At 41.8% G+C, this 24,670-nt stretch overlaps 2 protein-coding genes across 3 annotated transcripts in view; one reads left to right on the forward strand and one right to left on the reverse strand.

Moving 5' to 3' along the window:
• Positions 1 to 3,648, forward strand: part of LOC133444337 (transcription factor Maf) — a 47,859-nt gene extending 44,211 nt beyond the window's left edge. For both annotated transcript variants that reach the window (XR_009782714.1, XM_061722047.1), the window contains one exon: positions 1,999 to 3,648. The gene's annotated coding sequence lies outside the window, so the exon portion shown is untranslated. The remainder of the gene's footprint in view (positions 1 to 1,998) is intronic.
• wwox (WW domain containing oxidoreductase) overlaps positions 1,861 to 24,670 on the reverse strand; it is a 161,303-nt gene continuing 138,493 nt past the window's right edge. The window contains exon 9 of the mRNA XM_061722046.1: positions 1,861 to 3,239. Coding sequence (XP_061578030.1) covers positions 3,048 to 3,239 — 192 coding nt within the window. The 3' untranslated portion in view covers positions 1,861 to 3,047. The remainder of the gene's footprint in view (positions 3,240 to 24,670) is intronic.

The raw sequence follows: 24,670 nt of genomic DNA on the forward strand, positions 1-24,670 counted from the left end.
CTGTGTAATTACAAGAGGGAGATAAAGGGACAGAGGGATGAAGAGAGAAAGTGGAGGGCTGGAACAGAGGGGTGTGTTGGGGGGGCTGAGTGTGGGGTCATAGGATCAAGGTCCTCCTCTTGTGAGAGCGGTGATTCTCTCTCCTCCCTGCTCGCTGAGAGGAAGTGTAGTTATTGATTAGCTATCAGATGATTCCGATACCAAATGATCGATAGGACTTTGTATGAAAGCCAGGCAGGACCCTCCCTCTTCACTCAGGCCCACACCCATCTATTGGCTACTGCAGTGCAGAATTACGCATACTGTACCTCAAGACGTTGGTCCATCTCCTGCAGATCCTCAGTTGTACCTGGTGTCCACCGCTACAATCAAAAACCTTCTTAAATGTTCTTAAATAAAGCCAATATGTTTGAGCAGTCCACCTGTAGCTGAGGATGATTATTTCATTTGGCAGACTTCATGTAAGTTAACTTGTAGTAAATGCACTGGATGAAATGTTATTTTGACTGCAACTACGAATAAATGTGAATTGTGGGCAAATAACACTTGAGGAAGATTTAGGAAAGCATTTGGAAGCATTTAGCTTTTAATGGGAAGAACAAGAGTTGTAAGAGAAAGAGCAATGGCAGGGCATGCAGCAAATTGTTCCTGGCCTGGAGTTAAACCAGCAGCTGCTGCTTACGGCACATTTTCCAAATAGATACATGTCTCACACCACTAACCCATCAGGCCAACCTAAGGATTGATTAGTCAAACTGATGAATTTCTGCAAAGTAGCCTTAATCAGTAGTATTGGTTTTTGATAAATAGTCACACAGATTGGACATAATTCATATGAATAACTTCCAGAGTCCAAATTATAGAGTAAAGTTATTTAAATGCTGTTGGAAATTCTCTTAATTAACAGAGTTAAATAAATAACACGTGAGGCCTTGCCCCATCTAAACAGTTGACATGCTAAACACACAGAGGAAATGCATCTGTTAAAAGTTAAACCAGGCGTCCTCTTGAGGCTCATGTCAAGGCTCGCAGCCCGCAGACATAACACAGAAGGTGAAAGCATGTTCTGTAGCTCATTACCAAACAAACACACTCCCACGTATGCCAGATCCATGGGCTGATTCACCGGGATGAAAGATCAACTAGACACGAGTCAGACCCTGATCAGCACCATGGACAGAGCCCAGGGCCGCTCTTTGATATCATTAATATTTTTAACAACGTTGCAGCTGTAAAATTAAACATTGCTATTTCCCTTAATTTAGTGTTTCTATAGAGAAATGATTTAGGGCACAGCATTTTTTCATAGTTGTCTTCACGAGTCCCTGCAACGTAACATACTGAAACATAATTGCTATTTGGATCATTTGCTTGAAAAACTTATGGATAATATTTTTCTCACTTTAGTACTCACTGTGAACATGTCAGATGTTGACTGCTCTCACCGAGTGTGCATGAGTGTGTGTGTTTGTACTCTGTCCAGAGCTGTGAAAGTCCAGTGCTCAGACAGCTGTACTCACATCTACTACTGCATGTTTTTGCCTGGATCTGTGTCTTATAGCTTTTTTGTTTGTTTTTTTTATTTTGGATACCCATTAGCGGACGCAAAACGCCAGCTAGTCTTCCTGGGGTCCATGAAAGTTTTTAGTTTATAAAGTTACAATGTAGCTCGAAAATTGAATGCATCTTTTTTTCATATTCAAAAAAAGAACAGTTGTGAGGATTTTTCACATGTGACAACAGCAGGGAGCTGACGATTAAAGTGTGAGATTACCTTCTAATCCAAGTGTTGTGACATAAACAAAGAATTGAAACCAGAGAGAAAAGTTTGTTTAAGTTAATATTTTTATTAAACACACTGTCATATTGAAGAAATTGTCATATTTGCAAATGGATCATTGTACTAAAATGATGTAAAATGGAACTGTGAAAGACAGTTTTCTTGAGTTTTTATTCTTAATTTTTCTTGTTTTTTCTTTCATCTTCTTCTTTTTACAGATATCATGACACTGGAATGATGTTTCTCGAACAACCTGCGGCACCTGGACTGCCACAAAGCACAATGTCTCAAATGCGCCCCACCCACCACCCAGCGGCTTCAGGAGAACCGATCCACAAAACAGAATACAAAAACTGAAAAAAATAGGACACTGGAATCACCCACTCTGGTTAAACAACAAGGGAAGATGCATAGAAATTAAGGATCCCATAGATAAGAGTTTCTACCATCTCTATCCAAATGGACAAATATCATCCCTCAAATACCTCCTAATTGAAATTAAGATTTACCAGAGAGCAGATTATCAATACTTTAGTTTGAGTCAAATAGCAAAGAGAAAATTTATAATGTCCACATCCCTTTAGCAAACCCCTATAAATCAGGAGGTTGTTAATATTGTACAGAAAACAAATAGGGATGTTGATAAGAAGTAAATTATTGCTAAATAATGTACATAGCCATACGAATCATACCTCTAATGTGTTTATATATCCACAAGTGTCACATGCCAATTACTTTGTATTCATTTTTGCCCAAAAGGACTGAGCACAACGATTGACCAATGCTTGTCTATAACTCATCAGGAAACCCATCATAGGAATAGACGAGAGGACACTGAATATACAGACATTAATTGGGAAGACACAATATTTGCAATATAGTGCACTATTGCTGCAATCTGATGCATAAACCACAATGTGTACGCTTATGAGAAAACCCTGTACTGTCATCACAACAGGTCATTTGCTTATGTGAACTCTGCAACTCTTGCAAAAAAACTTCCCTTATCCTTAACTTCCCATTGTAAAGTATCACAGCAGAGCTGAGCCCAGATGTATATGGAAACCCCTCCTGTGCGTTATATGTAGCGTGTTTTAGCCCCAAAGTGATGTGACATATCCAGATGGACTTCTGTGGTTTGGCAGCTTTTGTACAGTGCAGTCAAAAAATCTTTTATTAGCTTCATACCTAAGTCAACATCAGCTGCTTCATGTTTGGCTTGGCCCCATCCTCTTCCTCATCCTCCTCCTCCTCGTCTTCTGTCTGTTTAGAGAGCCTGTACCCCCACTGACCTCTCCGCAATCAGGCGCTCACTCAGCTCCCACAGGCTGGCAGCACTGCTATGATCCTGGGCCTGGAGGGATGGCTGGCAGCGGAAGCAGTTGTTGAAGTACATGGCCCCCAAACCCTCCAGCTCCTGAGCTACTGCACAGTACACTGTGGTGGCCGCACCTTGTTGCTGTTGGACAGAGAAAAAAAAACATGGACACAGACGAGATCAGTGGACGAATCACTGCACTGAGACACCTAGATGGCATCATCCTGCAGGAGGAGACAAAATATGGAGAACTCATGTACACACACGCAGACATTAGGAGGTGTCCTGTCCAGAGAGGACAAACCGAGGACCCCGACTACACACCCTTTATGTGACACACGTGCAAACACACAAACACAAAAAGAGACGGCAGGACTGAGTGGCAACAGGGAGAGAGAAAGAGAGAGATAAAAAAAGAGAAAAGGAAAAGCACATGCTGTCTCACCCCTCTCCATGCGGCCCATGAGGACAGCGTCATATTACCGTGGGAGTGGCATATACCCTTACTGTACATATATTTATATACATATATTTATTTATTTATTTATTTCTCTACTGGACATCTGGCAATATGGGACTGTCTGAATGCAACAGACTCACAGAGAAAAAGGCGAGAACCAGAAATAAAACAACGGCACCAGCTCTTGTCTGGATGGGTATCACCAGGGAAACACAGCTTTTATGTACATTATAAACTACAGGTCTTAAGAGCAAGGATTTGAATATGTATATTTTCACATTATGTGTGTAGGGGTTGAGCCAGGCTTTCAGAGCTGAATTTCACTGTTGGAAATGATGCAAGTGCAAGTCAAACAACTCAAAAAAAACACAGCCCTCTCATACCACCAACTTTTCCTACGTAAACTGCTCTGTCAAGGTTAGAAAATGAAGATCATTAAGTCTCAACCCCAGAAAACCGACTCGATCCCACAACGTCTCAAGCCGAGGCACACTGTAAATACGCCTTCTCCTATCAGTCAGTAATTACCAGGGATATTCTTCGAGGAAAATTTCAGTGACATTTCAAAATGAAAGTTGAAACAGCAGCAGAATAAACACATCAGAGAGAATTACACACATAGCCCAACTGCTTAAACAGGGATCTTTCATGTTGTGGCTCTGGCTAAAAGCTGCTGTGACAGCTTCCCGGCAAACTCCAGAGCTGGAGACGACTTCTATGCGGCCACATGAAATGACTCGCCTCTTTATCTCCCGATGAGAGTGATGAGAGTTTAGCACAGAGCACTGGCACACCCTGAGACAAGCCCATATGTGCAGTAGGCAAACATAGGCAAGACACACAACTATACACACATGCATAATAGAGGCACATTACATGCCAACTGTTTGAACAGCTTCCTAAAGCAGCTGTGAGACCAACACACATGAAGTGGAAAGATCTATTGAGGTCTAAAGCATTTATACTTTCACAACCCAGTACAGAAATGTGCAGAAAATGCATAAGCAATGAACAAAAAAGGGAAAAAAAAAAAAACACAGACACGCAAACCAGCTTTCAAGAAGTGTTTTTCTCAATACTAAAACCTACTCACACACAACCCCCCCCCAGCCCCCCATAAGCTGTGAGGAAAGTTGCACCAGGTTGAGCTCTGGTGCGTAACGTTGCAGCAGCAGATTGAGCGTGTTTGAAGTGCAATGTGATGAGAGAGCTGGTAAACAGCAGATGAAACGGTAACATCTCTCTGTGCGCTGCTGTCTGTCTAACCTGCCGGTGAGGCGATAACTTCATCCCCATCATATGTTGCCATATCAAAAACAGACAAATGCCAAAGCAGTGTCTCTGAGTTGCAGGTTCACACGCGCTCAGTTTAACTCATCTCCCTCACTTAGGGCATCTGATTTAGCTTGTCTGAAAGCAAAATGCCTTTTAAATCTCTCTGAAGATTTCAGCGCTGCAGGCTCTGATGCGCTGACGCCCACTGAACCTGACTGACTTTCAGTGCAGTTTGTGTCCAAACACTGGTCCAACTCTCAGTTAAAAAACTGATTCTGGGAAAAAAAAAAAAAATCTTTCAGGTTCATAATCCAGATTCACATGGTTGCAATGTCACTGAAATCCCTAAAGTTTTTCCATGTTCTGAGAAGCAAGTGTCCTCTGGCTGCAGAAGTCCAGTTAGTGGCAGATGAAGTATTACATAGACTGTTTGGACTATCTCATTGGTGTTTAGCTTATCCTCCTCACCACTTGACCTTGTGACCTGTGGAAAAGATAAAGCTGATGAGATTAGACATTAACATGCTCAGCCACCCACCACAGCCATTTATCATTGTGCGTGTGTTTGTAGATAGCAGGCAAAGCGTGCCTGAGGTAGCCGGACAACAAAAAAAGAGGGGATTTTCTTCCTCTTACAGTCGCAAACACATTCATACACTCGTAAATGAACGTGAGCATGCACCTGGATACACGCACTGACACATACAGATATGAATCTTTGCAGAAGTTAAAACATGGTCTACGCATCTCAAACTGTAGTTAAATGTATTGCAGCCCTCTACAAACCCATGTATTTAAATTTTTGTCTCATCATGCGAAAGATTGCTTCATGAAAGGTAGTTTTCAGAAAACAATCTCTGCTGTTTTGCTTTGTTGCTGCCGGAGCTGAGGACTCAAACTTGACCCTGATTTAAGAAGCAAAAAAAATCTAAATTGAACTTGAGTCTCAACTTGCACTTTAAACATAGACTCCACAAAATTAAGTTATCGGCTGATGAACAAATAGAAAAAAAAAAAAGAATCAAAAAAAGATCCTGTCCTGACTGAAAATTCAAATGAAAGCCAGCCACATGTTCCAGCAATGTTTGAAAAAACAAACAGACAAACAAAAAAAAGCCATAAAAGCTGTGAAAGAACGATACCAAATCCTCCAGCTTTGATCATGTGTCAGTATTAGACAGAATTTTGATTCAGAAATTTGTGTTTTAATTAATGTACAACTGGACTCCCCCCCCCCCCCCCAAAAGAAACTCTGCTCTGCTACTATCTTATGATCTGGTGAAGGTTGGGATGGATCAGAACCAAAAACACGTACAATTATCTCTATGCTTAAATCAACATGAAGTTCAATGCAATACGACAAGCCAAACGACTACGATATTAGAAGGTGTGATAGATCCTTTCTTGTGTATATCTGCTTTTGTGGGTAATACAAACAAACAGAAATCACAAAGGAAATACATTCAGCAATAAACAGATTTTTGGTGAGAAGAACCAGCTTGACTCATCCTGGGATTTAACAAAAGAGTTCTGAAACTGCTCTGGGACCAGATCCAAGTCTTCCAATCTCTATATTGATTCAACACCCAAGAACCTCATGGACTTGCAATAGAAATGTCCTTGTATAGTGTTGCAATAACTGGTTGTTGAGAGTTCCTACTTGAGCGTATTCACAAGCAAAAAGCTATAAGGGGGAGATGTTCTGTTGTTGACTTAACAGTAATGTTACTTTTGCTGTGTTTTGTTCTGTGTCTTCATCATCCAAGTCGTTCTCAGCTGTATGAGCTTTTCTCTGACCCTATGCATGTGTCCCGACGCCCCTCCATCTGTAGTTATGGCATCTCTCCCTCGTACCTGGGTGTAAATAAGCCAGTGCTGTAGAGCGGTTTGGTTTTGGCACGTCCCTGTACATACAGACCTGTAAATAACCCCCAGCTATGCATGCTGAAAACCTAACGATTCTTTCAGGTACTTTTATAATCCCCCCAAAAGTCTCATATGGCATGTGCAGAAAAAAATTGAAAAAAAAAGAAAAAAAAAAGTAGAAAAATGAGAAAATATTGAGATAGGGAAAAAAAAAAAAAAGTTTAAAATAAATGACTTGATAATATTGTCAGGCAATATCCTCTCTTGGACGGTGTGTGTAGAGTCTTCCTGTTTTCTTACTCCTGTGGGTGGTTCTCTTCCTTTGCCTGTCCCGTGTTTCTGCTCACCATCTGTGTCAGTCGTTGTGAGTTGGCATTTGTACAGCAGCGAGGGTTGAGGCAGAGAGGAGACGAGAGAAGAGAGGGGCAGCGTTCACCAGCTGACCTCTGTGATGGCACTCCAGTTCAGCCGCAGAACTAAAGCTGGCAAAGCTATTCACGCCTGGGAAGCAATGTGAGAAGTCGGTTCCTGGCGTGAACTGCAGATCATTACAGCATACGTCCACGCTTGACATGTGAAGGCCCTCTGGATATGCTGTAGATCTACAGAACACCATGTTGGGATTTTTTTTTTTCTCCCCCTCTGAGCTTACTTTAAGTTCGGTAAGCTGTCAGTGACAAACGAGCAAATACTATTTTATTGCAAATATTATTGCAGCACTGCAAATAACATTATATCCTGTTTTAGTCAAGTTTTCATTTTGTTCTTCATCTTCCGAGTACAATGCTATAATTCTAAAGGCATTTGGTGAAAAAAACAAAACAAAAAAAAAGGAAAAAAGTAATTTTCTACCATTCTGTGTTTAGGAAAGTATTTCCTGGCTTGTAGCCTTCGTAAAGGGATCAGAAGGAGTGCAGTTTTTTTTGCCTCAGCCCTCTGCCCAGCCTCGTGGAGTAGCTATCCTCTAAGTGAGACTCCAAATTGATTGTGATTCTGTTTCAGGAATGTTTTTCTTTTTTCTTTTTCCAACCTGTGATGTTGAAAATGTTGGAGGTGTCTGATTTTTAATCTGTGCTAAAGATATTTTACATTTAATAAATAACCATTGAAAGCAAAGTTGCCTGTGTATGCAGTTTATTCAAGAACAACTGTGTGTGTGTGTGTGTGTGTGTGTGTGTGTGTGTGTGTGTGTGTGTGTGTGTGTGTGTGTGTGTGTGTGTGTGTGTGTGTGTGTGTGTGTGTGTGTTGTGCGTAGCTCCTGTTTGCCTTGGAGAAAGGTAACCTCTGCGAGCTGACAGCTCAGCTGAGCGTGCCTGGCCCCACTGTAGAGGGAATCCTGGGTAATGCGGTCGCCTCAGATAAACAAGCCGTCCCTCCATTCAGCTTGACCGTTCAGCCAAAATAAGAAGAGATTAGCACCTCAAACACCTCAGCGCACACTTCAGAAAGCACTCCTGATGCTCGCCACCCCGCGTATCTGCGGTGGCCTCTGTCACCCAAACCGAGGGGAACCAGAGAGATAGCATTAGATAATATTTTAAACACATGAAACAGTCTTATGTATTAAATTAATTATTCATTTTCACACTTAATGCAGGTCTGAATAAAGTAGACATCTGGGAGTGATATTCATTATATAACTAAAAACATGCTTACTGAAGATACCTGTACTTCTGGGGAGATTTAATATGGCTTTCCACCTGGAGTAAACTCTCGATGGGATCAGAAAGTGTCTGACAGTATTAATCAGAGACTCTATGTAACAATGGATGACACATTCTGTCACGTGACCCACTGGTTTCTGAAGAAGGGACGCTTTCCTTCGTACGGCGCGCAACATGTTGCTCAGCAAGCCGACGCTAGGCTTGCCACCCGTCCCTTAAATACGGAATTAAATACATATTATGCTCTTATTTATTGATGTAATAATATACAGGTGAAAGTCGGAAAATGTGAATATATTGCAAAACTTCATTCTTAGTAAATTCAACTAAAGGTGAAAGAAATATATTATTTCCCACTACATTCAAAGTGAGATATTTCAAGCCTTTATTTGTTATAATTTTGGTGATTATGGCTCACAGTTTATGAAAACCCCAAATGAAAAAAATCTCTATATTATGAAATCAATAAACAATTCAATCATCAAAATAATAACAAATAAAGGTTTAACATATCTTGCTTTGCATGTAATGGCACTATGTAATGTATTAGTTTCACCTTTTAAGTTGAATTATTGAAATAAATTAACTTTTACACCATATTCTAATGTTCCGACCTTCACCTGTAGGTTAAATTATACATCTTGGCTGATGTGGACATACATAGAATAGGATATTTCAGTTGTTAGTATGGTTGGATGTCTGTACAGTCATGCAAGTTAAATGCTATTAAAGCACTTTAAACTTTAAATCAAAGCATTTAGTTTTTTCATATAAAATAAATACATTTCTATGCAGTTTAGAAGTTTTGGGGATGTCCCTTTTTTGGGGGTCTGCGTTGCTGAAATCGGAGCGTCCCTTATTTCTATTTCTGAAAGGTGGCAACCCTAGCCGACGCATGTCAATCAAAGTTAGCTTCGCTCCAAGCTCCTTCAGCCGATTCTCCCCGAAATATCTGCAGAGCTGCCGTCAGACGTTTCCAGCGGGATTACCGTTCAACATGTTGACTCAATGGCGAAATCAAAAATGACCATCGCATTTAACCGACGTTGGGTTCTAAAAAGTGTCTGGTTGCTCCGCTGAGCACATTAGCATGTCATTTAGGATGAGGAAGTGCTAACAGCTAGCCATTGGCTGAGCCGACTGCCAATTAATCATATTAGAAATAGATGTAATCCTTTATGGAATGTTACAAAATAATTCACCCCCCTTACAATTGTCACGGATGTAAAATCAAACAATTGAGACCAAAATGTTTTTTTGAACCAGGCTGTAAATATGTTTATTTCTGCTCTAAAGTTGGACATTTAACACGACAGTCAATGGAGATTGGAGGTTTTGAAGGCAGCTTCCATTGGTCAGTCAAAGAACTGCAACAAACTTAGTTACGCATGAGCGTCAATGCGGAAGTAAGATTTTAATTAAGGTTTTAATTAATGAGGTGCAGGGGTGATCTGGCACCTGAGAGGCCCGGAAACAATCATCTTTGTGTCCCCCACTGATTAAAGTGTGTTAGTGGGACTTTCTCTTCAAGAACGTGAAATTTACCCACCAAAAACCAGAAATTCCCAGACATCACTGGCCTTTTAACAACCCCACCCCAAAACTGTATTATTAACAGTGGGTACGTTTTTAAGGATTTCCTCATTGCTGATATTATTCGGCTATATGTTACGTTTTAATGTCTCTTCCTCACTAATGGGTCCTTTTCTTCCCATCACTCATAATAAAAGAGTAACAAATTGCAAAGTAGTTTAATTGAAGAGGTAAGTCCCTTGACACTCATGAAGGAGTTTATTTATCAAAATATACCCATTGAAATTCCTCAATCTGAGCCAAGGAGCACAAGTTAAACAGTTTAACAGAACAGGTAATGAGTGTGATACATTTATGGCCTGGGCTGTAACAAGAAACAAGCTGCACCCGTGTCCTTGTTAAAACACAGCCTCCTGATTATCAACACGTCTGTTTATCTGCGGCTCATTTCTTATCTGTGCCGTTTGTGGTAGACAGCTCTGGTCATTACTGAAATGAGCTGGTTGGGCCTGTTTTGTAGATCTGTGCAAATTCTCACTTGAGTTGTCCAGTTATTGCCTGCAGAACTGGACAATCCCATCAGCGCTATTTTCTAATTTGCAACTAAACGCTATTATGCCCGAGATAGTAAAAGCACCCCTCAGAGTGTAAGTGCTTTGAGACTGCAGGGAGGTTTTTCACAGTTCCTGGCCATGACTGTAACTGGCTGTTGCACTTGTCACTTCAGTATTTCGGTGTGTAGTGCGAGTGTACCCACAGCAAAAGCCCTTGCAGGTATGTAGTCCTTCAGGTACCTCCATGTCCTTATTTACCACAGAAATCCCTTGCAACTGTATGATCAAAAGCACCTAAAAAAAGACTCTTCATCATACTTCTCCCTAGTGATTAGTTTACCTCTGGTCATCTGTACAAAACTGTATTTTGTCCCGTACATTAGCCCACAGGCGGATTGCTAATACTGACCTATAGGCAGCATACTCCCCTGGGGGGCATTAAGGGCAGGGCTGAAAGACCAACCTACTCCCTCCCTGCTTCTCAGACCTTTTCTTCATCATGCCAACTCAATCTGTCTACCTTGCCCCCCTGCTTACTAACGTAGCCCCTTCTTTTCCATCAGCCATCTACAGATCTTTATTTGCCTGTAGCCCCATCCCCCTCCAGCCCCATAAATTACAGGAGTGGGCATATATGTTTCTGTAACTGAGGTCTCATGGGTAAACGGTTATAGTATGACATCTTGGAGGTAAATGGATCTTTTTTTCCCTGGAGTCCTAGATCACAGATGAGGCCTGTTGTCAGTCCGTCTTTTAAAGCAAACAGAGTGATATAGCGAAGGATGAGAAAATGGATAAAGCAAGAACGAAACAGAGGGGTAAGGCTATACCGGAGTGACAGGAAGACAACACAAAGCACTGCAGAACCACTTCTCCAAACCCCTGTACTATTTCACTCCCTTTCTCTCTGCGGGCCTCTCTTTACAGGGCTCGCACCAGATAAGATCAACAGAGTGTCAGTCATCAACAGCCTCCTGTCACACTGTGATTGTTCATCTGTTACATGCGTGTGTGCGCACATGTGTAAATGTGCAGTCCAAAGCGACATCGCTGCATACATTTAATGTCCCTGTGTTGAAGGGAACAATAGAAGAGGAAGTGAGGGAAGAAGCGGAGGGAATGCAAAGGACAAGAGGAGGAGGGGAAGCACTAAGAAGAGAGGAGAGACAAAGAAAAGGAGTAGGAAACGTAACAGAGGAGGAGGTGAAGGAGACAGGACACAGGGCATCCAAGGAGAAAACGACGGGGGAGTCAGAAGGACTTGCGCAACGACTGTGAAACTATCTCATTTTTATCTTGTGCGAGGACTTCCGAAGTGATCTGCACAGGCTAATTATTTTCCCCTAATAAAAGCAACATATGCTAAGACAATAAAAGGCCTTATTGGAGACCTATTCATTAAAAAGGAACAGTAAAAAGTCTAGGACTCTGGCACAGGGATTAGCTTTTAAAAGAGCTTTTCTCTGGCTGGAAATGGCCTTAGTCTTCCTTTAGGATGTCCATATGGGTGCACAGCCCACCATAAAATATCTGAATTATACATGAAGAGGCCTGGCTGATTTATAGGCTTTGATCTTCCTTTTCACTTTCACCTAATTGCATCAGTGCACAATACCTGTGTATGAATGCTAGAAGGCATGTGGCTTAAGGTGAGGAAATGTTCAGTTGCAAAGTACATATAGCTAATGACAACCATTCAGCAGCAGCAAAATAACCTATAAATCACAAAAGTTTGTTAACTTAGTAACATGTAGTCCAAATAAGGCATGCTGGTGACTCGCGGCTGACAGTTTGACACGGCGAAGTCATTATTCCATATGGTCAACGTACTGTAAGTGTCAGTATATTTCTATTATGAGCACAGTACTGCTGTCTGTGTGTCGGTGTAAGAGTGTGTGATGAGCTGGTGTAATAGGGCCACACACAGGTGTGTGTATGTTCACCTCCTCACTGATGCACCAGCTAATTGGTCTCCTGCGGCAACCTGACATATTCACACGCTCAAAATTTCACACACACACACACACACACACACACACACACACACACACACACACACACACATTCAAGTGTGTGTGCTTTCCCAAAAAGAAAAGGAAAAAAAAACACACTAACAATGTAATGTGCAATAGTTATAGCCACAAGTACACAGACTGTAAATATGCACAGACGTCCAAACACAACCGTGAATGCCTAGACTCACTGGCAGCCTGCAGAGTCTGTCTCCAAATTCACTCATTATCACAGTGCCGACTTGGAGTGAAGAATGACAGCTCAACAGAACGCTTCGACTGTACACACCTGCTGCAAAGTCATGAAGAATCAGTGACCACAGAAGCTTTCAGTGCCGTAACACATCCAAACCATGACACCAAATGCAACCAAGAGCTAAACACCTCTCAGCCCAGACTAAGATTTACCGCCACACAAACACAGATACAAAAATAAATAAATAATAAAGGCTACAGTCGCAACACACAAAGCAAATGCTGTTTTTTTCTTTTTTGTTACATTTAATACCAGAGATGATCTTGGCCATCACTGCGACAGCAAACGCACGCTTAGCAGCGACAATTACCGAGGATGGGATTCAATCTCAAAATTCAACATAACAACTGAGAAAGGAGGAGCCATTGTTCAACAGAGTAGCGCTACGTTTTAAAGCAAAACGCAGCAACGAGAATGTATTTTTAGGCAAATGTCTGAAATAGAGGGAAAACAAACAGTGAATGAAATCTAATCCTATAAAATGCACAGAAAGGGGGATTTAGCTGCAAATAAAAATAATTATTTCTTCCACCCAACATCTTTTCTCAACAGTTATTGTTTTGTATCCACAATATTTGGTTTGCCCCACGAGCTCGTCGTATCCCCAACTCAGATTCATCTTAATTCCATCCACTTTCCTGAATGTCAGGGGGGGGACAGTACTTTTGCATCGCCTATCCTGCTCAGTTAGTGATTTCCTCTTACAATACATGCTCTCCTACAACCCCCCCCTCCTCACAGTGGAGGTCGCGATAGAGGGATGTCCTGTTTTAAATAAGAAGGCAGCACTGGCCCATTAAACTCTGATAGTAATGATATTAATTTGGCAGGAACGTGTCATTTTCACAGGAGAGCAACTAGCTGAACTGTCATTAAGTTCACACACACACACACACACACACACACACACACACACACACACACACACACACACACACACACACACACACACACACACACACACACACACACACACACACACACACACACACACACACACACACACACACACACACACACACACACACACACACACACACACACACACACACACACACACACACACACACACACACACACACAGAGGAGAGCAGCTAGCAGAAACATTATGAGAATCAGAAAGCTCTGCTAATGGGAAAGATCAGCGAGCCTTTGGTCACAACAGCTGTGTGACTGTTATCCACCACTGTATCTGTGACACGTTCCTCTTCCACTGAGCCCTTCTTCTTCGGTGCCCTCTCATTCCATCTTCATGGATTACTCAGCTTTTTTTGTTGCTTTATTTTCAATCATGCAGACCACTCGTGAGGTTTATTGCTAGGCAGTGGAAACTAGGAGAGGATGGATGAACCGTTCGTGTAGCCGCCAGGTCGAAACATGGTGAAATATCATCAATTTTTTTTCCACCCTAAAAATAGATTTTGTTAATGGAGCATAATGAGCACCGGGGACCTTGCTAATCAATACAGGAATAAAAGTGATAACTATCTCACAGTGTTAGCAGTTTGTTGAATGAATCAATCAACAAAACTCCAGTAAAATATTTTCATTTACTCTTGTTTTACAGCATTATTGCTGCCATTCGATATCCAAAGCAGTATAGATCTGAAAGCTTGTACCGAGGTGACTTTTTATCGTCAACTTGGTGTACGAATGAGAAAATGAAAGGAAGTGTTATTTAACGCAAGGCAGCTCTTGTGGATTAACGATCTTTGCCTCTTAAGGATTAGGATTGAAGTTACTTTAAGCGATGTTGGAATTACAGTTCGTCAGCTACGTGAGCACGTCCGTTTTATTCTACTCTACTCTGAAAAAAGGCATGAGACATACAGTACATGAGACTTTTTTTTCCCCCAATCATGACTTAAGGTGTGCAGTGGTACTTGTTGGTGGCCGCATTTTGCATTTCAAAAACTTTCGCACATTCTGTGTTAGGAACAAGTCTGGACTGTGAAGAGGCCGGTCCAGTACATACGACATCTTCTTCCTTAGCCATGACTTTGTTACGCGTACAGAACTCTTTTTTTAAGTCGATTTGTTTTAAAAATGCCTCAACATGTCTGGGAAATGTGGTCTTGATGGCAGCTTTCGCTGTAAAATCTCAGTAATGTTTTTTTGTATTATTGTTGCCATTAACTAATGGGGTATTTTTATGGGGTATTTCAAATTAGTCTACTGGTAAACATCTTCCATCTTTGATTTTGGTACCAAAAACCCCCCGAAGGACCTCAGGGTGAAGTTCAGCTTGACCTTCAGGTGATCTAATTAGTGTTGAATAGTGTTTTAGTAAACATTACAGGTAAAGAGTGATGGTGAGCCACTCTGCCTTTAAACGGCATTAGCTTATATCCATTCTGCCAATGAACATTTTCTCTGTAATGGCTTAAGAGGGGAGATTTTTATGGCAAAAAAGGGGGGCTTCAGCCCAACACAGTGAATGCGAATGCATGTACTAAGTAGTGGGCTTATCTATTTAAGGCATAACTTTACAGATCCATGAGCTAACATTAACAACAATTTTTTTTAAACCAGTCTCTTCCCTGCACTTACAAGGCTATAAAAGTAATGAAAGCTTCTGTCACACTAACACAGGCAGGACACGTACATGTGTTTATAGACACAATGTTCCTCAAAACAGTCAAACAACACAGCTATTCACGGTAAAAATAAAACAAAAAAACTGAATGTACCTGTTTTTATTGTTATTTTGATGTTATCCACGTGGGCGTTCATCCTGATATGTTCTTGGGAGAATGTGAGTGTGTTTCTGTGTGTGTCCATGCTGACCCCATCTCGGCACTCCTGACCGGTTGAATGCAGGCTGCATAAATTAGCACTGATGCACTGCGATGTAATTATGCTGCTGTCAGGATGGCCCCTCAACTCAAATTCATTTTAATAAAGTTGGTCTCCAAGGTTACCGACCAGGGGTCACCTTAGATGTCAGTCCCTATGGATCACACCAGCAGAACATTCAGAAAGTCCGTGTTCGTGATACAGTAACACCGTAACATGACAAGCCCGGGCATCACAACACATAAACACCCTCCACAGCCTTACTCAGGATGAAGAGAGACAGGTCACAGAAAATAATAAAAGGGCCCCCACACTGTGGGATGATTGTTCACCCAAAAAAAATTAGCCAAAGAAGAAAGAGAAGGAGAATGTGGGACCACGAGGCAAGAAATAAAAATGAGACAAAAAGAGTGAAAAGGAGAGGAGAGACAAGGGTAAAGGGACAAGGAGAGGGCGAGGGAGTGTCTCTCCTGGGCAGATGGCAGGGTGTATTCTCATTTGTCCTGCTACAGTGTGTGTGTGTGCCAACGCTAACCTCCAGGGCAGAGCTGCAGCACAGAACACGCTCTCAATTAGCCAATAACACCGAGAGAGGGAGAGGCACTGCGCTGCCTCGACACAACAAACAGTTAAACATACAGGAAACAGAGTACACTGCTGAAACACCAGCTGCTGAAAGACTTGTATAAATTAACAATGCTTCCAATTACTTGTAAATACCACTCTATTATAAACTTGCATGCTTGAGTATTAAATGCTTTCATTGCAAACGACAGAAGATTTTCGGGACTTTCTGGGAGTCTATACAGATTATAATATACAGAATTTAAAATTGAGAACATAAGTCTCACATTTTTCAAGGAGAAACTGTTTATTGCGGTTCATTTATTGGCAGTTATCATCTTTACACCAAAAAGGCAACAACCACGGACAAGCGAGGAAGTAAAACTCTACTATTTTTATACCGAACTTGCAATGTTAAATGTTGCATCCTTAAATTCATGTAGCAGTTACTTTGAGACATACTGTACCACGTCGGCCAACTAAACACTGTTGTGAATCAAGCTGATGTGGCAACTAAACGCCCTGATAGCAGCCGAGACCCACAGATGAAATACTCTGTATTGTATTTCAAATACAACACTTTTTAAGTAAAATGAGATAAACTAGTGCTGACTTGCATTTAAAATTATAACTATTTTTTTTAAATCACATTTAACCACTGATTATCAACAGATGTATTAACATATTAATAAAGTATTTTTGACTTGAGTTGAAGTGAATTAACCATGCAAGTATGCAAGCTACAAATGTTACTGGCCGAGCGTTCCTCTTTAAGAAGTGCATCACCATGGTAACCTCCTCTATTACATCTGCACATATCCAAAGGCAGAAGTCAGGGTTGACTTACCGGATTGATAAAAAGCTTTGCGATAAGGCTTAGTGTTAGTAAAGCTCAGTCACGAAGCATAGGCCCCACGCAGCAGAAAAGTGTCTGCTTGAGAAATCCAAATAAACCCGGCCTGACATTACTATTCAATTGCAGGAGATTTTTGTTTTTTAGTTTAACCAAACTTGTTCTACTGCATATTGCCATAAAAAGAGCTGTCAGTTGGTATTATCTTGGCTGGACTGTGTTACTGTATGCAGGATGTATCTTGGTTGAAATAAAAGCAAGTGATTCCATCATGGCTGTGTGATGTCCGGGATTGCTTGGTGGTTGACAAATACTGCTGCGGTTAAATCTCCACCACTGATGTCGACCACAGGAGCGCTCCAGGGTTCTAGTGAGTGGTGATTAGGCTCATGGGTCTTATAATGTTTCATGTGTAACCACTAATTTACCAGGTTTTCAATGTCAGTATATCAGAGGACAGTGTTTAAATGGGGTTTATAAAGTGCCTCCTTGACGAAGCCTCCCAATACGGTTCCTGACTCTCCCCACTGGTCAACATTGTGAGTGGATTTGAACATTGGTGAAGCAGGTGGTCAGGGGTTGTGAGGTGTAAGTATTGTTTTGAATAAAAGCTCTACATCCATGCTTCAGTCTTGCCTATAATTTAGCTACAATACAAAATTAGCATTGAGGGCAATGTTACCTCGTTAATAGTGAGTAATATTAACATTTTTAATAATTCGAAAGGAAATATACATTTGTTAACAAATAACCAGTAGTTAACATTCAGTTAACGTTAACAGCTGTTAACATAAATGGTTCTTATAAAAATCATGTGCAACACGGCAGCGTCTGGCTCCTGGCTGGTTGAGGAGACATTCACAAGCCATTCATCCTACCACCGGCTCATCATCTCAGGCCACGTTTACACGTAGCCGGGTATTTACAAAAACGGATATTTTCCCCTCTACGTTTTCAAAAATATCCTCGTTTACTCGGACCCGCATGAAAACGCTGTTAACGTCATGCCAGCCAATCAGAATCCTGGAAAAAACATCAACAAATGACACGTGTAACTTCCAGTTAAGGCTGATTTATGGTTCCGCGTTACACCAACGCAGAGCCTACGGCGTAGGATACGCGGCGACGCACACCGTACGGCGCGCATCGCCGCGTACCCTACACCGTAGGCTCTGCGTCGATTTAACGCGGGACCATAATTCAGGCTTTACTTCCAAGACGGAACGAGAGTCTGAGAGAATTTAAAACAGGTAAAATAAAAGAAAATATTGACGGTGGCCAAACAAATTGTAAACACAGGTCGCACTCATGACGCTGCTGGTGACGTTTCTGTCGCATAATGTGACGTAAATCTCCGTTTTCCTCCGTTTTCTCTGTTTAGACGCAAACGTGAAAACTGAGTTTTTGAAAATCTCCACTTTGGCCGGAGTTTTTTTTTTTTTGACGATCGTTTTTGGGGGCTTTGACCTCCGTTTTCGTGTAAACGAATGGCCAAAACGCATGAAAACGCCTCCGTTTGCTTTGTTTTCTATCATCGTCTCGGTTTGATGTTCTGTTTTCTGGGAATATCGACACTCCACTGTGCAGAATTCACACAGGCACTCTCCCTGAACTTTCTTTGCAATCACACGGTGTTGAGAGGTGGCGTAACCGAGCAGTGTGGGCCGAGGTGACTTTGACTGCCTCTGTAATAGTTACAGCAACACGCTTTGTTAGCTGCAGGTAATTTATGGTTGAACTGGCCTGATAGTCTGATACGATCGACTGCTCTGACTGTCTTTACCCAAAGACACAGAGGGACGCTCTATCTGATGAGGAAAGAAAGAGGACTCAGAGGGAAGGAGATGCAGACAGTACGCTCAAACTGTTGCTAGAAGAAGCAGGAGCAGCCCTGCAGAGGAGTGAAAAAATAAGTATGACAAAAGCATATGAGGCAATGAGTAATGAAGGTAAAAAGGCATTGACAGGGTGAGAAAAATTAAAGAGTTGCAGAGCAGTTAAGTTCTCGGCTTCTCTCTCGAGGTCTGCTGAGAATTGGATTGCATTAAAGACTGGCAGTCTATTCATCTGAACCATATCAAGAAAGAACATTTAGTTAATTGAATGATTAATAAATTCAGCTCAGTCACACTATTTCATTCTGGTGCTGGCTTTGGATAAAAATGTCTGCCAAATGGGAGACGTCATACATCACTTATTTGAAATCCTTCCCCTGAAACTCCAGCTGAGCACATAACCTGAACCAGTCCAACGGTGTTTACAAAGAAGCCGAGATGCTGCTGCTGCGGCGGAGGAACAGCAAGTTGTTTAACCTTGTGCTCCGGTGGCCTGTCTGCTGTCTTCTCGGTTTCATCAGGACAAGACATAAAAGTTGTCTGTTTCCGCCTCATCATTCATGGTGAGACTCAACTAAAAGTGCAAATGGTGTACTGACCGGCACATGTCCGTCTAATATGGACAGGCACGCGCCTCTTCACGCCCACTTTGCTACACCTTCCTTCTCTTAATAAAGACCGGCACCGACTCCTTCTACAACACACACCTTTCCTTCACCCCCAACCTCCTAACAAAGGAGAACATCCTCGCCGTCTCCAGGTTCGGCTCCTCTAATCTGGTCTGTCAGGCCAACCAGATCCCTGACTGCTCTCCTCCTTTCATCTGACGTCTTCAAACAGAATGAGGATGCTTTCATAGCGCCGGGTGAGTGACGGGAAGGGGACGCAGGCGGACACAGGTCTGTGATGTGGACAGGCACTTTGTCCGGTTTAAACACACTAATAGAGGATAAGAACCCTGTCACGCGGACAGGTGGAGATATGTTGCGACAGAAGACACAGACACTCATTCCTACTCATGAACAATTTGTAAATTTTAGAGAAGCGGATGTGCAAAGTGTTACATCAGACAGCTGAGAACGAGATAGAGGGCAAGCCCCTCCACTGTAACTTCAGCTACTTAGGGTTGTTTTATTATTTAAATAAAGACAGCTTTTTTTTTCTCTCAAAAAATACCTGTTGAGAAAAATAAAAAAAAAATCTTCATGGTTAGCCCCAGTGGTGGACAGTAACGGAGTAAATTTACTTGAGTACTGTACTTAAGTACATATCCAGAGGATTTGTACTTTACTTGAGTATTAGATTTCTTTGGTACTTATTACTCTTACTTGAATACATTTCCAAGACAAATATTTTTACTTTTACTCGAGTAAATTTCTAGGAAGGCTGAAAAGTACTCGTTACTTTCAGGTCTGCTCTTTTTTCTTCTTCCCTAAAATCTTATTTTTAGACGGATATTGGGAGACAGACAAGACAGACATGGGGAGACAGTTTGTTATGCTCTATATTGCTATATTGTACTGGTACATGTTCTTCCTGTAAAGTTAAGTGACTTCAACATTGAGTTATTGAAAGCAGAGATGTAGTTTTTTGTAAAGCAGTGGTCTTTGAGGGGGATCCAGACTTAGTTGGATGGTGCAGGTTCATTTGGTTTCAGTTCATGATTGTTAATAAACTCTGCATCATCTGCTGTCCTCTTATGATCCCATTCATTTGATTTGTTTTTGGTGTTTCTGCAGGTTTTATATAACTTTGTGGTTCTAAAAGCAGCACATCAGTGCAGCTGGTTTAGTTAATTCTCAGAAACAAGAGTTAAAAGATCTTTAAATTAATTTAGAAAAAATATAATAATTTACTGATGTGGAAAATAAGAAATTTACTCTTACTCTTACTTTTACTTAAAGTAAATTTAAAAGCATTTACTTTTGGATACTTAAGTACCTTTAAAAGCAAGTACTTTTCTACTCTTACTCGAGTAATATTTTGACTGAGCTACTTTTACTTGTAACGGAGTAAATTTTGACCAGTAGTATTTGTACTCTTACTCAAGTACTGGGGTAGAGTACTCTGTCCACCTCTGGTTAGCCCCAGAACAACTGACTGATGTTAGCCACCAGCAGAGCCCAAAAATAGTGCTTCTTTCATTCCCGCATAGACCACTCCAATTTCAGAGTTACATTACCACACAAATCACTGGTGAGCACAGAAACACACACACACACACACACACACACACACACACACACACACACACACACACACCCAGCAGGGCAGCCTTTGGGATGGATGGTACCTGCATACAGGAGGAGGGGGCACACAAATAGGATTCAGGAGTGGGAAAGGGCTGTGTTCTGGTGGCAGGGTGGGATTGGGTCCATAAATAGGATTGTGTAGGAAGCACGGCGCACTAAATAGGATTGTCATGTATAAGAACGGATGTATAAATAGGATATGAGAATCAGAGTTGTGTTCTCACGAGTTCTGCATCCCTGTGGTATAAGAGTTCTGTAGTGTGTGTTTGTGTGTGTGTGTTTTCATGTGAGGTAAGTAAAGGCTATTAATGCGAGGGCTAATCTTGAGGCACCTGTCTCCTCAGGCAGTGTGACCTCCACTAGCCAGGTTCACCCATGTTTCTCCTCCCATCTCATTCCTCACCTCCACCCCTTGCCTCCTCCCTTACCTCTCCTCAGTCTTCACTTCCTTTTTCTTCATTAATTTTTGTCACTTTCCTTTTCATATCTCATAGAGCGGGAGTGGTGTTGTTTTCCTGACCTCTTTCAGCAGGTAAACTGTTCATCTCTCGCTGGGCGTACGCCGCTTCCCCTCCAAGAGAGGTCGACGGTCACAGCTCTGTCTCCCTCTCTCTGCGGCTCCTTCTCCCTCTTTGCTTTCGGGGTCAGTGGGCTTTGGGAGCTGTCAGCTCAGTGCTGGTGTCTTCTGGCTGACAGACTAAAGTCAAAGGTGAGGGGTCAGGAGTTAGAGGGCAGGACGTGACCCTGAAGACAAACAGCATGGGGAGAGGGTCATCCCCTCGAAAGAGCCTGTCATTCTCCACGCAGGGGGTGATGTAGCGCGAGCAGACATACAGTGTGTGCATAAAACTGTGTGCATCTCTCACATTTACACAATGATGCTGACTCTCCTTTGTATACACTGACACCTGGCCTCTCAGCGCAGTGTGTGCGGCACGGCCAACATCGTGACATAATGCGTGAGACGTGTCATGTTTCCATGGCATGTACAGTATTGTGAGCCTGCAAAGGGTTCTTGTCAGTGCAGCTCCTCCTCTAGTTTCTTTTACAAGCATGTTCACATAGCCAAGGTCACAACAGACTTCTATGAAAAGGTATTCTACACACACACACGAAGGCCACAACGCATGCACATCTGACATAGACACAGGCGATGTTCACGTACAGCCGTATCATCATATTTTAAGTACGTTTGTGTGCAAAGCACATGAGGGCCTAGTGCCTCCTCCAGACAGGTAATGGATGATCGGACCAAAAGAGACGGAGGGGAATTAAGATAAACACACTCTGATAAAACTAACCTGCCCAGCAGCACTGCTGTCTGTTTACCACGAATTAAAACATATCTCATGTGCTGCGATGCATGCACATCCATGCACATCCATGCACGTAAACACACCAGTGCTGTCATATATGCGTGCACACACGAAGCTTACACTAAGGACTTTTTTTTCTTTTTTTGATGGATTGATGCTATACAAAGGCATACTTAAACAGTGGAATAAATGTTTGGACAGTGGTGGCTCTTTGAGTAATTGACCTATGAATCACACACAAGAGATCTTGTAAATTATGAAGACAAATAAACCCTCCATTTATCAGCCTGCTTTATAAAAACCTATGCAGATTTAAACAGAAATGTATATGCTCAGACAGGGACTTTTATTTGTTGCCATGAAGTGTCCTGAATACAAATTATGCTGACTAATGTGGGGACAATCGTATTTTGGGTCGGCAGCCAAGCTCAGAAGGGAGGAAGTGTGAAATTAACCCCAAAATTGAAAGGTAAAAAGGTCTTTACTGGAGGAAATGAATCTTAAAGTAAAGTTACTGTCTACTGTAAGTTATACATGCATACATAATGCTGCCACTTTACATAAAAAGGGTATAAATGTGGCATGGTGTTTTATTAACTTACAGTATAGCTGATCATTTATATTTGAGTGTAAAGTACAAAAACTGGAAAGAAAACAGCATTAGCCACTGGGTCTCATACAAAAGGAAAGTTGAAGGCAAAAGTTGGTATAGCCACACACTCTCCTGTGCAAACATGTTTCACATGCGCCTGCACCCTTTCCAAGTTTATGCACCAATGATCTAAGTACATAATGAAGTGTGACATATCAAGCAAAGGCGCTAATGGGGTGTGGAGTCATTAGTTAACTCTTTCTGCCTCACACACACGTGCAACCTCGTGTGAGCGTAACAGACCCATTCTCTCGGCCCGTGCTAGCGAGGTGCGGGTGCGAGTGAGGTGATCCTGGCTTCTGGACCCGTTCACGGCAGCTCCTCAAATATTGTTTTTCCACGTCACATGTGTTTTTTTTTGTTAGAGCGAGCCTCACGCAATGACCAGATGGCCAGATGGGTACAGGTGAGGGAAAAGTGAGAGTCAACACAGTTGCTGCATTTCTCCTCTTGCACCTGACACTCGCAGATTTCTGGCAAACGCGTGTGTCTGTGTTGAGTAGGGCTGTTCGATTAATCGATTTTAAATCGTAATCGCGATTATGTAATTAGAACGATGTTAAAACGTTAAAATCGTAAAATCGATTTTTCACTTTTTTTTTTTTTTTAACCTTGTCTGCACACATATTAATGATTGATACCATATTAATGATTGATGGAAATACCTCTCAATACCTGCGACAAGTGCCCCATGGGAGAGGCTCTTTAGTGTAGGAGGGGCCGTTGTAACATGCCACCGGGTAGACCGGCTCGTGTTCCTTGCAAAAAACTTGCAAACGTGAATAGCAAATGTAATGACTGACATTACACACCTCTACCTCCTTGCATTATTATTTAGCATGCAAAGACCCAGTTTAGTTTAATTAGAAAATGTCTTGTTTTATTTAATTGGAAATATAACTTACTGTATGTTTGCAAGTGCTGATTTGCTGATTTTTTTTCAGAGATAAAACTTTATATTTTATCATATTTTTTAAAACTTTTTTTCAACTTATTTTACAGAGTTTTGCACTTTATTCATTCATTTTTGGTTTAATAAGAGCAAAGTTTGCACTTAAAGCCCAATGGGGCAAATTTTCAATAAAAAAACAGCATATTTGAAATCATTTCTTTGCCTTTTGTCAATTCACAAAATAATCGTAATCGATTTTGACAGAAAAAAAATCAAGATTTTATTTTTGGGCAAAATCGAACAGCCCTAGTGTTGAGCTGACATAACTGACGTAATGTCACCCGACACATTTACAGATGCGACAGCAATGAGACGGAAAAAGAAGGAGAGACAGAAAAAGAGACGGGAAGTGAAGTAGACTAAAAGCTTGTCGTTCTCTCTTAATTATTCTAATTGCCAAGCTCAATGCCAAGGCTTATACATTTCCCTGGCACAGCAGCACTACCCGCCCCCCACCCCCACTCACATATATACACACAAACAAACAAACACACAAACACACTTTCAGCCAATGGATTGCTGTGAAACTCCATCATTCCTCATTTGGTCCTTTTGCCTCATCTCCATACAGAACTCACCCATCTCTCCCATTTCCTCTGCTCCTTCTATCAGCACGCCTCCTCAGAGCACCCTCTTATTCCTGCACTCCTCCTCGTCTCCTCCCATCACAACAGACCCTTCTGCTTCCTCTACCCAGCCACTCCTCTCCTCCACCCCTCCGTTCCTCCGAAC

The sequence above is a fragment of the Cololabis saira genome, chromosome 5 (assembly GCF_033807715.1).
Source record: "Cololabis saira isolate AMF1-May2022 chromosome 5, fColSai1.1, whole genome shotgun sequence".
Classification (NCBI taxonomy): domain Eukaryota; kingdom Metazoa; phylum Chordata; class Actinopteri; order Beloniformes; family Belonidae; genus Cololabis; species Cololabis saira.